This window comes from Poeciliopsis prolifica, unplaced genomic scaffold, assembly GCF_027474105.1.
Source record: "Poeciliopsis prolifica strain line A6 unplaced genomic scaffold, Auburn_PproV2 SCAFFOLD035, whole genome shotgun sequence".
Classification (NCBI taxonomy): domain Eukaryota; kingdom Metazoa; phylum Chordata; class Actinopteri; order Cyprinodontiformes; family Poeciliidae; genus Poeciliopsis; species Poeciliopsis prolifica.
In genome coordinates, this window is record NW_026562410.1 from 2471542 (window position 1) to 2487851 (window position 16310).

General features: G+C 36.4%; 1 protein-coding gene across 2 annotated transcripts in view; it reads left to right on the top strand.

The window, feature by feature from the left end:
* fibcd1b (fibrinogen C domain containing 1b) overlaps positions 1-16310 on the top strand; it is a 143279-nt gene that overhangs the window by 73022 nt on the left and 53947 nt on the right. For both annotated transcript variants that reach the window (XM_055052509.1, XM_055052510.1), the window contains one exon: positions 4232-4368. In XM_055052509.1, coding sequence (XP_054908484.1) covers positions 4232-4368 — 137 coding nt within the window. The remainder of the gene's footprint in view (positions 1-4231; positions 4369-16310) is intronic.

A 16310-nucleotide genomic window follows, 5' to 3' on the forward strand; every position in this document is an offset into this window, starting at 1 on the left:
ATCTATTGAATCCAATGTTTTAATGTTCATGTTGAAAGCAAGGTTCAGTTGACTTAAGAGGCTTTGAAGCCTCTTTAGAAAATAGATTTCAGTAAAGCGAATGTTCTAAATATCACAGATTGGATTTTCAGTCATTTGTATCATTTATTTATGGTAGAGGACAAGGACTATCACAAACACTATGCTGTACCTCAAGCCCAAAGTACACTTCTAAAAACACACTTCTCAGTCTTAGCATTTGACCCCTGACAAGTGTGTTAAATAACACTAATAGTCTCTTCTTAATGACAGTTGTTAGAAGTTGGGGTTGACGAGGTGGCAAAATAACTTTGTGTCCCCAGAGTTGATGTGCAACAAGCAGGAGAAATGGGGAGATGGCTGGAGAACTGGGTCAGAGTGGTGTCAAAACGTGAGCTCATGAGGGGGTTCCTCATCTGCTGTGGTTCAAGGAATGAACATTGCTTAACCTGCAAGAAGACTAGAGCTCACTGTTGCCTGTAGGGAGCAAACGCTGCCCTTCAGTACCGAGATCAAACTGGCAAGTAACTACAACTCTGATTGCTGTAGAAGTCAATACTGGAGATAGTTAAACACAGTTTGTTGTATTTGCTGCTTTGGCCCAGATTAACTTATGCTGTAAAACAACATTTGGCATCTAAGTAGTGGAAGAAAGTGCTTACCTGAGTAACACATGACACCAGGATGCACCATAGGAAAAGTCTCTTTGTGGTGATAAATATGTGCTACAAAGCAAAATTAGCTTGGAAATAGTGTTTTGCATGAAATCAATGAGTCGTAGGTGCTTAATTCTCAAATCAATCAAGTGTCTGGAGGAAGTACTCGACAGCAAAAAGTCCAAACAAGTGAGGCTTCACTTCCCAGCTCCAGCACTGAGCCGACCATCTTGGTTGCTATGCGTTTCTTCTGATGGCTTGTCCTCCTCTAAGTTAAAAGAGGAGCTGTGCATGATCAGGATGTTTTAGCAACACATTCAGGACTAACATGATGCACATTTGACCCTGAGGTTATAAGAATATGCCTAATCAGTGTATTATTATCATCATTTTCATTTTGGAAACATATTTCAGTCCAGATATAAAGCAAACCTTCAAAGGAAAATGCTAAAATACCTTTTTTTTTTTTTTTTTTTTTTTATTATAAGGTGGAGGTCAAGATGTTTTCGGCAAATGTGAAAAGGGGTCTCTGTGTTCTTTTTAACAAGCAGAGGTTGTACCTTGAATCTCTCAAAGGGATGTCATTTTTTCTCCCCCAGTCTCTTTCTTTTTTTGTAGAATCATGAACACTGACCTTAAACAAATCTAGTGAGGCATGCAGTGCTTCAGCTTTTTTGTTTGAGGTTCTTTTATGACGTCGTGGATGAGTTGTTGCTCTTTTAGAGAAATTTTGGGAAGTCAGGCCACACCTCAGCAGGTTCACCACCGGTCTGTTTTTTCTCTAGTTGTGGATAATCGCTCTCTCTTCGATTCACTGAAGTCGGAAAGCCTTAGAAAGGGTTGAATATCATACATGGTATTTTCTTTACATCTGTTACTGTATTATCTTTTTAATTGGGGCAGAATGTGTTGATTTCTGAGATTTCAACTCCACGCTGTCACACGTCACTGTTGGGTGGTTTCTCAATTCCACAGATCTAGCAGCAATCAGGCCTGGGCATGGCTGCATAAACTGAGCAGAAAGAAATGTAGGTAATGAAGCATTTAAGTGTGAATAAAAGAGGAAATATTCATAGCACTGCAAGTCTATGTGGATAAACCGAAAGCAAGTCTTCAGAATTGTTCAGCATTCAACCTAAACAAACCAAGTGGCATTGTGTACTAAATTCAGAAAACTGGTGAAGAAACATCTTTTTATTACTTTTGGCGACACAAACGTAGTAAATGAACCCAAATGTGTTCAACAATTAATACATTGACAGTTTTTCCAATTCTCTAAGTTAAAAGGTAAAAGTTCCTTTGTGCTGATTGTAATGCAAGGGTGGTGGAGTGTTAATTATCTTAATTGGATGCATCTGTGAAGGAGTGGATATTCACCATAGTCACTGAGCTCCTGTGCTCTCTGAACCCTTTAGATTACATTTACTTATGCTAATTTGGTTAATTAGAAACTGTAATGACAAATCCGGGCATGTTTGTGCATTGATATTCCAACCATTTTGATTCCAGCCATCTTCCTTTAAATAGCCCTCGTTTTGTAGTCAAGGTTGAATTTTCCAAGCCACATTCAACCTGTGGTATTAATCTGATTATGGTTGTCCTGATAAGAATGTCCTTTTTGCTCTAAGGATTATTAAAGTTAAAAGTCCATGTTTGAATTTTCACATCCTTCGTTTTCTTTTTTTTTTTTTTTTTTGATGCCCTGTGGAATTCAGCTTCCTGGGATGAAAAACGAGGAGTGGGAGATGTTGCGGCTTATGTGTGACGATGATGAAAGCTGGAACTTATTAGCAAAGGCTGACACTGAGAAGCAGAAAAGCTTCATGGGATACAAACATTTCATACCATGTAAGAGGGAACTCGTACGGCCTTTTTAAGAACTCTCCTAGATGTTTTAAATTCAAGATTTTGACCCTGTGAAGTCTGCATGCATAATCTATACCACTGCTCCCATCAGAGGGTTCCTTTTTTTTTTTTTTTTTTTTTTTTTTGCTTCCTTGGGAATAGACTCAGTATTCCCTTGGTTACAGGGGTTTTTCAGTTTTTCAGCCACAAACAAGGATGCCTCTGTCTCTCTCATCTCCGGCATAGGAGCTCTGTCTGTCTCTGTTACATCTTCTCTCCAGGATTCTCGTCTTAAATTTTGCAGTTTATAAAGTTTCTTTAAACCTTCAGACTCTCTTCTGTCACTCAAACATATGGATTTTCTGTTTCTTTCTTTCTCCTTTTTTCTGTTTCGTACAGCCCATATTATCTCAAGTTTCACCCATTCTGCTGCTTTCTTCTCTGGGTTTCTGCATACCTGTTCCACTTTTGTGCCTTTTTAATACACTATTGTGTATTTATTTGCTCCTTGGTATGGTACCACTTGTTGTGGACAGCAACTTGAAACAGATAATTTTAAGGCACTCACTTAATATCTGGATAGATGTTCATAAGCTTTTACAACCTTTAGAAATCAAAACAATGCATGCAGTGCTTGTAAAATGCATAATTTCACATTTTTTACTTGATGCATTGCAGTCAAAAAGGTTATGAATGTTATTAGGATTCTGTGCAACGAGGTAGCAAAAAATGAAGTGAAAAAGCTGTTTTTCTTAAATAAGGAAAACAAATCTAAAACATTTTCTTTTCATTCCCCTTCAAACTATCTCCAAATAAATAAAATCTGCTGCCTTTGGAGGTCCTCTAATAAGTACATTGAACTGTGTGTATCGTATTATCAGTATAAATACAGCTACTCCAAGACAATTTCCTTGAAAACATTATTGAACAAACCGAAGAACACAAAGGAAGAAACAAATACTGAATAGCATAATTAATGCATTATGCTAACAGGGAATCATTTCAGCTGCAGCATCCCACTGTGGGGAGGTTTTTATTCAGAAGGAAAAAGGTAGCTGGTAAGAGTTGGTTGTAACTGTGATGGAGTTAAATCAGGGCAACCTTGGGGAGAAAAAACAAACAATAGATGCTGCAAAAGACTTGAAGCCTTGCCAGAATAAACAATCTAAACATGCAACAGGAGCTACATTGTAATGGTTTGGATCGAAGTATGATGACTTGTTAAAATGACCCAAAGTTCAGACCTGAAGCACCTTGAGAATATTTGGCAATACATAATAATTGGCTTTTCACACTCTTTCCAATATGACATTTGTCTGATTCAAAGATGGTTTTATGAATACGTGTCCCATGGATATGAAACTAAACGAATACCACACTTTCTATATCTTTCATGTGTTATTATCTTTACAATCAACCCCTACTTTGTTTTGGCCTCTGACCAAAACTCCCCAGAAAATATGTAAATTTTTCTGACTTTGAAGTGAAAAAAGTCTGAAGAATGCACGCATTATAATGATTTTGTGCAATGCAGATTCTTGTGCAATTGTTGCTATCCGTTTAAATAAATTGATTAATCGAACATGAACTGAAAATGCCACAATGTCTGTCTTTAAATGGACATCGGAGTGAGACAAGTGCACTCCTTCCTCCTTAAAAATCCATACATGGTTTGATTTATTTAATGCGTCCTTCCTCTCACCCCTTCCAAGGCTCTCGCCCCCGCGACTGCGGCGATCTGTATGCCAATGGTCAGAGAGAGGACGGCATCTACTCCGTGTTTCCCGTTCACCACCCTACGGGCTTCCAGGTCTACTGCGACATGACCACGGACGGAGGAGGCTGGACGGTGAGTCAGACCTGATCTGGAGAAAAACACGCAAAACACAAAGCTCTTAAGCTTTTTTTTGTTTGTTTGTTTTGTTTTTTGTGCGTACATTTCTGCTCAGTCGATACATTTCCTCTATGGTGATAATCAAGATGAAAGCAGAAAAATGCAATAGACCTGCAGGCCCTTTGAACCCATACACTCTCATAAGTTATACAGAATGTATCAGGCATCTAAAGTAAAAAAAAAAAAAAAGAAGGACTCACCAAAGCTGAACCCATCTGCACACATCAATTTCATTCACTCATCCAGCACTTAATGTTATATACATTTTTTTTTTCTAGCAACTACTGTAATTACAGATGTACTGCCTCGAGATTCTCATGTATTAAACATTTCATCAAAGCTTCATGTAACAGAATAACAAGGAGATATCAGCACCGAGCTTCAAGTGCACCTTTTTAAAATATTTCTAGGAAATTTTTGTTGTATAGAAGGTACTTTTTTTTTCATGTGACTGCTGAAAGAAATATGAAACAGGAGTTGCCGGACGAAGAAAGCTATTACAAGAGCATTGATGGACATGACATGTTCAGCCATTAGAGGTTAAAAAAAAACAAAAAACGGTGCCATCATAGTGGAAGGGGGGATTTAAAGATCAGCTTTAATGTAAATTTCCTGCTGACGATGAGATGCCTCTTCAGATACAAGTGTAGTGCAGTTTAGGAGCGACAACATGCACAGCTGGCACATTTGAATAAAGCTTCTGTGTAAAACAATTTATCATTCTGCTTCAAAGGCACAAAAATAAACTGTTTCCAATATAGGTGACAGATTTCCGACTTGCTCCTGTTTTCTGCACCTTTCTTTCCCAAGTATGTCTGAAAAGGCTTTGTAATCCTTAAAGGTAGACACATAAATTTAGAGCTCTTCCAAGCAACCATAAGTAGTTATTTTTCTCACTCAAACATCTCTCAGTTGACTGGACCTACTCAAGTAAACAATCCCATTTGATTTGGACAGACTTCTGGAAGTGCTGCATCTTCTGGGAGAGAGAGAGGAAGAGAGAGATGGCGAGGTGAACAAACACTGACACGCAGCTGTTTGAAGCTATATTGGGAATTGTAGTTCAAATGTATTTTTCTTAGTACACTTGAGCTCTTTCCAGTTAGACATTTACTACTTTTTTTGGTTCTGAGGCGTACCGAAGCTGCCTTCAGGAAGCACAGAGAAGGTCCTATTACAGAGCAGGGATTTTAAAAAAAATTTTATACATATATATTTTATTATTTTTGTAATGTAAATCCATCACAACTTTTCATTTTACCCTTTCACAGGCTGTGATGCAACTTTTAAAAAAAGAATAAAGAGGCAAACTTTGAAATACATTCAAAACTTTTTACAATGTAATTTTCATTTCTGTAAGTGGCGAGCGAAGTGATGCAAGGTTTTTGAAGAGTGTTTCACCTGGTCGAGGGAATAAATACTTGTCAGAATTTAGTTTCAAACTCAACAGAGTGACATTTTGATAGCTGTTTCTGTGGTCCAGTTTTATTTGTATTTTTTCTCTCTTTTTTTTTTTTTTTTTTTTTTTTTGCTTCTACATAATATAGTACCAGGTACATATTTTCTTGGTAAACATTTATTTAAAAGAACGAAACTACAAATAAGTTCCCATTTTTATCCCTGTACCTTCAACTCACACTGAACCTTTTAGGGAAAAAAAACAACCTTTAATTTGAGAGCATTCATTCAGTATAGAAAAAAAAAGAAAAGTGTACTTTGCTCTTTGCACTAATTCAAGTTTCTTTACCAATTTATTACATTCTTTTTTTCCTAAGATGTAGACAAAACATGATAAAGACTATTTATTTTATCCATTATCCACTAGACTAGACAAGAACTAATGTTTATCTCAATATATTTCCAAACCTGTTGGAAAGAGTGTCACCTTAAAGACACCCTGTCTCCATAACCATTAAGCAGTTTGGACATTAATGTCAGAAATCATTTGTTAGAGTGAAGCATCTTATTTCTCACCATCACAGAAGTGAGTAAGAACAGATTGTACTGGAACTTTAGCTGAATTTAGATGATCCAGATTGAAATTTGTGGCAACAAATATATTGGATGCTCACCGTAAAGGATTTCTATATGTGTGACATTTTATCTTGCTTTGTCATTTTGTTGACTTTGGAACTGTTTTATGTTTTTAAAGCCCCATCTGGAGATTAGCACTGCAAACTAGCTAAGGCTAAAAGCAAGAATTTGGAGACTAAAATAAAAGATTTAATCAAAAGGTTATTTTAATGTATACAAGTCTAAAATGCCTGCTTATTTTCATCCAAGGACATTTCCAAACCTTTAAGAAGTGATGATTACCCTTTAATTGGAAAAATCCCAATTTATTCTAAGCATTAGGAGTTAAACTGTTATCATTTTCACAGTATTTGCCAAGTCAAGGCTGCAAAGTGAAATAAATAACAAAATTTCTTCAAAAGGTAATTCACCGTGGACTTCTCTTCCTAATCCTCATGACAGTGAGCTGCGTGTTGATACCCGTGCATGCTTGTGAATCTGTCACCCAGTTTGTGTGCGAGGCAAGGTCAAACCCCTTCCCTCCGCTCCCCTTTCCTCATCAAATGAAGTAAATCTGTCAGAATGACAGAGTTCTAAGCAGCGCATGATGGAGCAGAGCGACGTCCAAGCCCGTCAGGGGCTGGACGTGTTTGCATGCGTCCATCTATGCGTGAATTACTGTTTGCATCAAAGCGACGGCAGCCCCGCAATCTAAAAAACCTGAGCTGTTCTTAGTTAGCGGGGTACTGTCCGGGCCGCCCGATAAAAAAAATTAAATAAATAAATTAAAAAAAAAGGATATTCACAGCTGCTCAGATTGAGGCGATAACAAGCAGCTACTGATCCTGCCTGCAGTGTTGAGCTGCTTGTGATAATCTCTGAGCCTCATTAGGAGATCAGCATTGTGTAGTCCAACAGGAGCAGGTAGCAGGATTCTCAGGGAGCTGAGTGGCTTACTGTCTGCTGAGCTTAAATAAGGAATGAGCCATATGCTGCCACCTCATTAGCATGGTTTGACATACTGTTGCAGACAGACTGAAAGATGAGCAGGTTACTTAGAAGAAAAAAGGGGGAGGGGACAGATGAGCCATTTGAGGAGGGAGAAAGTGCGAGCAGGACATAAAAGACACAACGGAGGAGCATGAATGTCATTTTTCTTACTCCCCGTAAAGGCATACTTCAGAAATGGCCTGTAATAAAATCTTTCTTTTCTGCTGTATTGGCAGTAAAGATGGGGGCTCTCAGGGAGCCTTGAAGATAATGGAGTTATCTCAAGTGGCTCTAGATTTTGATACCAATCAGTACAATTACACCATCAGTCAATTATGACTTTTCAAAATAGGTGTCTTTTTTTCTAATGCATGGCGCCTCCGACGCCAGCCGGGTGCATAGCGCCAAGCAGATCTGGTTTCTTCTTCACATGAAAGATTTATCCTGCGTTGTGAGAAGCTCAGTGAAAATAAAAAAATAAAAAAATCCCCCAAAAAAGTCAAACCTAAAGCAGTCATAAAAAAAAAGGCAAAATGATCAAAGGCAATGTTTTCCATAATGCCACGTTAGAATCAAAATCAAGCTGGTTAAACTAGCCTAGGACAGCCACCCACAGACAGTCACTGCTTCAAACTTCCAGAGTGAGGGATTATCCTCTGGATTCATGTAAGCATAAAACTATTCAGTGAATAATGAAGCCTTCGGGGTATATTTGTCGCCCCAGCCATTCATACGATAAATTACTCATTACCAGATTTCTTTACAGAGTTGCCTCATCAGTTTTTAATAAAATGCCTCAAATAATTGAAAAAAGAGAAGTGCTTCCCACAGGGATCAGAAAAAGCAGATAACTGTTCACTGTACTTATCTGATTTATTCAAAGATTAAGAGAAGAAGAAGGAGAGGGGGAAAAAAAGACATCCTAAACGAATGTAGTATTTTCGGGCTTGAGCAGATCTAAAGAACAACTGAGGAATACTTGAGCTGAACATGTGGGCTGAATCTCTCCGGGTCAAAAGGGACCTCGAGAGAAAGAGAGAGAAAGAGAGAGAGAGAAAAAAATCACTGATTGTGAGTATTAACACAGAAGGGAAATCACTCAAAACACATTTGAAGCTGTAATCTGAAGAGACAGAGCAAGGAACTGAACCAGCCAGAGGCCATATCCATCAAGTAATGCTTCTTGCTGTACTTTTGGATTTGGCTGCTCTGTGCTGAACTTGCTGGTGTCTCTCTGGAGTTTGTGTTTCAGTTTATATGGTGATAATCAAAAGTAAGTTTCGTGATTATTTATTTCGTTTTTTTTTTTTTTTAAGTATTAGGAGCATAGTCTTTGTTCAGACGAGGTAAATATCACCTGTTTAAATCAGATTTAGGCACACTTTACATGATCCGAGTTTCAATTTGTTTGTCCTAAAAGATAAGTTATGTTAAAAAGTAAAACCTATGGAGTCAAAATATGTATAAAAATCACACACAGAAGTACATATCAAAACATTTGCATCTTGCACAGAAGAGTAATATTTCTTGTTTTTTCTGTTTATTTCAGTTTCTTGCCACTTTCTTGTAATGAATCTCTACTGATTCTGTGTGTGATGAACAAGGATTCATTACACATATAGTGAAATATTTTTACACTTTTATTTCTTTTCTATTTCTTCATTTTGGTGTTTTAAAGATTGTGGCTTACAGGCACAAATTTTAATTACATTAGATTAGTCAAAAATGGATGCCTTAAGCACAGGCTTCTAAAAAGTATGTACATTTCTGCCATCTAGTGAAGGATGTCAATTTAAGTTTTCGGAGATGTAATTATGTAGTCTTTCCCATGATTGTGTCATTTTACAATAATGAACCTTTTCACATTATTCAAATTTTCCAAGATCCTGAATTTTGTTTTTTTGTTGCTTGCTGGGCTTGGTGCTGCACCTGGATATATTGTGCTCGAAGATGCATTTCTTTTTAAAACTGTTGTTGTTGCCTTGTCTACGTTGACAAAAACTGATCAGTTTAACCAGAGAGCCTTCATATCCCAAAATGAGTCATAGATGAGAAAATCTAAATTCTTCCTCCTTGGAAGGGAATATAAAGAAATACTGGGTGACTCACAAGGTTTTGCACATTTAATGGGATTCTGAATGCCTGTGCGTATAATAAAAATATAGACAGACAAAGTGACTTGTCTCAGAAGTTTAGCTGGAGAAGAATATTTTAGCATTACAATGTTCCAAAGCACACCATCACAATAGCAAGTAATCCAGTTCATGTGACCCTGTAGTTCACTATTCATTTTCCAGTAAAATGGAACATACAGTGATATTTTTCTAACATTTCCTATGCTTGAAAGTATATCTTTGACTAACTAATTTCAATGGAAACTCCAGATCTTTGAAAAAGAACAGCACATTGCTACTTTATACCCAGGCTCCCATGGTTAAAAAAAAAAATCCAGTAAGTGATACAGATTTGCAAGGGAATGAATGTCACTTTTGGAGCTCAGATTAGAAGACACTCAGCCTCCTTGTCTTCATCCTGGTCCCTTAACTTCAGCTTCAAATCCCAGTCCTATTGCTGTCTCTCAAAAAAAAAAAAAATCGAAGCGCAAATTGTTTCTGATTTTACTTTTGCTTTGCACTTGAGCAAAGAATTGCTAAAAAAGAAAAAAAAAACTTTACATAATTGATTTTTTCTTTCATATTTCTCTCATTTTTATCTGAATGTAAGACGTGGTAATGCAATGATTCTGATTTGCCTTTATCATCACCGTATTTTGATCTTCAGTTGCCTTGTTGATAAGCTAATACAAATAAATATCTAAATAACTGAACGTCAAAGTAGGTTTAGCTGAATCAAATCAATGTTTAAGGGTATCAAAAACAATTTGAGGTTTTTGCATTTCTTTCTATTTTTTTCATCCAAGTAAAACCTTTTTTTATACCTGAATTGAAGTTTTATACCTGAATTGAAGTTAAGAAATTGAAAAATTCTCATATTTTGAAATCCACTGTATATAATCAAAATGAAATAATTAGAACAATAAATTATATACAAAAAAAGTTTCTTAACCCAAAGTGCAGGTCTTGTTAGTGGTGGTTGGCTTGCCTTTTGTGATTCAGAAAAATAACCACAAAAGGCTACAAAAAAAAGTGTGTTTATATTAAATTTGAAGTAGTTTCAGTCAATAAGTACATGATTCCCATATGCAGTAGCAAACTCCATTTTTATTTTATTTATTTATTGGTTAGATTGTTTTTAACAAATAGGTTGCATCTTTCTACCAAATCTGCAATGTTGTTGTTTTTTTTCACATATTATTATTATCATTACAAAACATAATGCAAATAAGTTCAATTGAACATCCGACTAGTGGTTTAGTGTTTTTTTTTTCCTTCACACTACTAGAAAACAATATCACTGAGTACAGCTTCGTAGCATTGTGGTACCATATAAATACTTTATCAAATCCTATAAAAAAGTGAACTATGATAACTGAAACAGTTTTCTAGGAGCAAATGCTGCTGAATCCTGGCACTAATCCACTTATTAGAAGATAACAATTTTTAAACAAGTGAGAAAGGACAAAAAAAGGAAAGAAAAAAAACATCATTATGGATTGGTGGGAATGGTTGTCGGAGGAAATTGCTCGATATTTCTTCGACGCAGTAACTCAGGCTCTGGAGAGCTGGTCGGTCCATCGAGGTAGAATCAAGGATGGCAGAAAGGACATAAAAGAAAAGAGATGTCATTACTGTGCCTCACACCCCTCGGCTCACGAGAGCACACGCCGCACATTTTGCCTGCAGGCGTTAGCATTAGTCAGAGTTTAAAAGCATATTTCAGCAGAGCAGTTGAATACAAATTGTCTGTGTACACACAGACAATAAAATGTATTCATTTGTGTTTACAGTTAATCCAGTTGGACAGTTAATCCTAAAAGCTGTACACACTCAACCTCTTACCATCTAGTGCTTTTGGGTGACTGTCCTGTCATGTTTTAGTAAAGAGATTTCCAGAAGCCATTTGAATAAAGCCTCTTGGGTCAGAGCGGTATCTTCTATTATTACTATTTTATTTGTTAAAAGGAAGGGACTAAAAATGACCACAGCGTTATTAATAATAAATGAGTGCAGATATATCAGAGTGTAGTGCGGGTCTGCATTATCAAATAGTGCTTTTATCAGAAGCACAGCAATCACTCACAGACAAAAAAAAAAAAAGATTCCCATTCAGCTAAGAACTGAAATGTAAAAGTTTTAGATTGAATGTACGATTGTGTGCATGTTCTGTTCCTCCTGCAGTGCCTTTTGAGTGTTTCAAAGAGTGTCCTATAGGCTTTCCTCTATCTCTACGCTTCATAGGGCTTCAATATTTCATCTGCTTGTTTATTCGATTGGAAATAAAGCAAATCCAGGGTAGATGTTTGTGCAGTCTAGTCCTATGGCTACGTATTATTTTTCAAAAATAGAGTGGTTAATTTCAGAGTAGAATATCTTCTCAGTTCAAAGCATACTACCATTCACCATGATCACATTCATCACAGGCGTTTACTCTGATATTCATGTCATTATTATATTCATACATTTTTTTTATAAGGATGCACACACTTTTTTTTTTTTTTTTTACACTCCAGAATTGGCTTAGAGAGAAAGGATAGTGGGACGGGAGGAGAGCAGGAGCTTTCTGCTGCATTATCACTCCCAGTGTCAGGCGTGTTCTTTTGGATATTAGTGCCATTAGAGCCGTGTGCAGGTTATGTGAGGAAAGGTTAGAGATCTGTAAAAGGCCTGCTGTGGCAACATGCAGCTATTTTATGGTTTTTCCCCATCTGCTATATGGCCAGACTCACAAATAGACCTGCAAGTTTCAGGGATTCTGCTTGGTGCCAAAAGCAGATGGAACATAGATTGGAGAACCCTTAAAAAGACAAACTTATCCAGGGAGCCATTGGACTGCAGTATGTTTTTCTAAAACTATTTTTGGGAATACACCGTGTGCATCTCTCCAAATGCCAAACCTCCACCCATACAAGGCTACACCATCCATCCCTTTATTTTACATTACTTCTCAACTTAAGGTGAATAGCAATTTTTTATGAAAGCATTTGAACTTGGAAAAGGTCTCTGTTACATCCTATTTCTAATTAAAAAAATCTAATTTGTAAAAAATTCTAGAAGTGCTTTAACATTTTGAGCAACTTAGAACAAGTAGAGCATGAATTCCAAAACACTTATATTTCTAATCCTGAGATTGTGTTACAAGAATTTCAGTAAACCTGCAGGATGCCATACATTGTTTAATTTAAATTGAACAGGAAATCAGCATTAGGACGGATCTACTCATTGGTCTTTGGTGTGGGCACATTTTTTCCCTGCCACGTCTGTGCCTGTGCTGAGATCTAGGTGAGCTAATCCAATTTATTTTATTCCACGAACTTTACGAGGCAACTGGATTTTTTTTTTTTCATTTTGTTTATTTTATTTTGTTTTAGTAATCAGATTTGCTGAAAGCCAGTAAAAAAATAAAGTTAAATAAATGCAGAATGTATTCTCCCTTGTTACGGTGTGCGTGTGTGTGCGACAATCAAGAGAAAAATTGTTTTCGTATTGTGTTTCTCTCTCTGTTGTCTGCTGCGGCGTTTGGACCACATCTGTTTTGGTGATTGGATTATTAAAGTGCTTCCTGACAGATGTTCGCAGTCTTGTTTGAAGATAGCATTTGTGCCTGGTGCTCTGAATTTATGAGTGCCTTCATCACCTGCTGTCGCATTTGTTACCATATCGTCAATACCGTCAACAACATTATCAAGTTGCTCTGCTGTCCTCATTGATCCATCTTCATGTCCATCCCAGTTTCAGCTGCCAGAAGCCATGCTTAATTTTTTGCTTCATTTTTAGACAGTTTTTATTGTTGTGAATTATTATTTTTTTTCCCATCCATGTGGATCATATTTAATGGTTTTTGCATGCAGAATATTAAATACTAAACATTAGAGTATTAAAGTCTTTCAGAAATGTTTGATCCAACATTTTAAAAAAGTTAAATTGGCCAACCTTTTGCCATATTAAGGCCAAAACTGTTTATGAAACACATTTTTACTGAGATTTTATGCAAAGTAGTGCATTGTGTGAAATAGAAAGAAAGACATTCATAGTTGTATACATACAAAAGTGAACCTTGAAGGTATTCCTAGATGTTGCCACTTTAGTAGTTGAACGTTTTCCCCATTCTTTGTAACATAGCTAAATCTCACTTTAGTCATGTTGGTGAAAATTTTTTAAACTTTGCCATAGATTCTCTATCGGATCTGTTAAATATGTTGGATTTTGACTAAGCCATTGAAATTAATTGTAAGGGGAATATTTGCCTTACATGTTTTCTTTCAGGATTGCCTTTTTTGTAGTTTCCTGCATTTTGAGGCCATGATGCTGCCAAGAGCATAATGTTATAGTTGATGGATTGTTTAAGGCAATCTGCAGTTTTCCTTTTCCACCTCCCAAATCATGTCGCACACAAAGAGTGAAATTTTGAGAGTTTTATAACTTACTCCTGAATATAAAAACATTGTGAAAGCCATGTACCTTTTTTGAATTGTTTTTTCTTTAATTATGATCAACTTGATTTGTTGGATTATCATCTAAAATCCATGTAAACGTTTGAGTTGTAATGTAAGATTCTTGCAAGGACATAGACACTTAGGAGGCATAACACAACATGAAACTTACAAGTAATTAACTAGCAATGGAATAAAAGGGAGAGAAATGAATGCAAGAAAAATCAAGGTGATTTGACTATTTACTCTGGGTTTTTGTATCCTCTAGCCTATTTTGTTAATCATGGTAAATAAAATAGAATATTGATTTATTTCAAATATGTTTTGCATGTAAAACTTTCATTACATATTTTTTTTTTATTTGGTTGTGTCATCTTTATGTCGTCGTATGAATATTTTACATTGTTAAACTGCTGCACAAAAGCAAGTCTCATGGCACTTACGTTTTCCTCATTTTCTGTATGGGCGGAGGTTTGTAATCATATAAAGATTTTATTGTAGCCACCACAGACTATCATCGGGTGACATCTGTTGCCAATGCGCCAAACATACGAACATGGTGTGCTCACAGTGCGTAAATGCCAGGAGCTAACAAGCTATTGGCACGCTTCCTGTTTTCCACGCAGTGACGTGCCAGATTGTAAATCTCCCAGAATCAGCTTTGGAGTGCTGGTGTTGATTCTTTCCTGTGTACTTCTCTGTCGTTTCGGGTGTCCGTCTGTGCAGGCTGCAGGCTCCCCGTAGTTGACAGAAAGCCTGCTGAAGAGCTTAAAGCTGCTTGTTAAGTAGCCTTCATCTACTGCAGAGATTACAGGCAGCTTAATGTGATCATGCCAGTGCAAGCGCCCCTTGAGAAAGCGTTGGGCAAGATGGTCGTTAAGGACTGCGGATTGGCTTGTTAACGCCTGCTGGTCATTACTGTTTCTGCTGAAATGGTTTACTTGAAACTCAGACTGATCATGCAAAACACAGTGCTGTGTATGTTCAGAACATTCTACACACTTCTTTCAGTAATCAGAGTTGATTTGACAAAGGAGGAATCATAAAAGAGAGATTTGTTTTATTTTTTTTTTACTGTCCAGTACTTTATGCTTGTGAGGGTGCCTTGCAAATATAATTATTTAAAGTAATCTGAATGGTCCTGCTGCAGATGTGCTGGTGTAAATTATTCTCAAGAGATGGAAAACTAGTTCTCAGATTTGGTCTGTTTTTCAATATCTGACTTTCTAACATGTTATATGCTGTCACTGATTTTAGCCAGTCCTGCTTTTCTGTAAACAACAATTTCTTTTTTCTTTTTTTCTTTTCTGTTTATCTATTTTTGGGATAAATTGGAATTTGAGTCATCTTAGGATGTTTATACTAGAAGAACGTCTTTCCTCTCTTTGCCTTTCTGAGCACTCAGTGCTGAGGAAAAGCATTTCCCCAGATATTTTTTTCAGTTTTCTTCTTTTTTCTAAGATCATCAAGCAAATTGTAACATAGTAAATAAAATAAATTTCATTTGTGGAGCAAAAAAGGGTATTCAAACCAAACTGTTCTCATCTGAAAAGGTAATTGCTGCCTTTTTCTAACCATGAAATAACTGTGATTCACCATGTTTTTTTTTTTTTTTTTTTTTTTTTTTTTTACAGAGTTTACTTCCCCTCATTGCTTAACATTCTAAATTGGTGATCATAACTAGCATGGAAAGAATTACTGACAGCAGCTTGTGTGTGTTTGCCTTGCTCAGTGAGGATAGACTGAATTTCTAAAGGACTGTCAGGATTTCCTATTCCAACATGTTCTTTCATAGAGATTAGACACTTTTAAAGGATAAACCAGGACACAACTTATGTAATGTCATCAGATTGTTCTTATCTTTTGAAGTTTCACATTCTGTTTGATTTGAATAAAGAGCTGGCAGGCCTCTGTGGAAAATACTTTTCTTTTTAGAGGAGTCTTAAATCTTACTCAACCTACTCTTTTTCCCCACATTAACAACTTCACATTGAATAGTGTGCTGCCACCGTCATCTGTCAACACCAATATATGGTGCATTCAGCATAAATAGTCTATAATAAAGTATATTCATAAGGCAAAGATTGAACTTTTAGTTTTCAACTCTTAGATATTCAGTAAATTTAATAAATATTCAATCTCAATTTGTAACTCATATTTTTTTTTGAAAATCATTCTCTTTAGTCTGCTATATTTGATGAACTTCTGTGCACAGGTTTCATCATATTATATATGAAGCATCTCCTCTTAATAACAAGTTTCACATGACTGTAGTTCTGTTTTGTTTACCACAAAAGACAAAAGCTCAAATTGTACTTTAAGTCAAAAAACATCTTTAGAACTC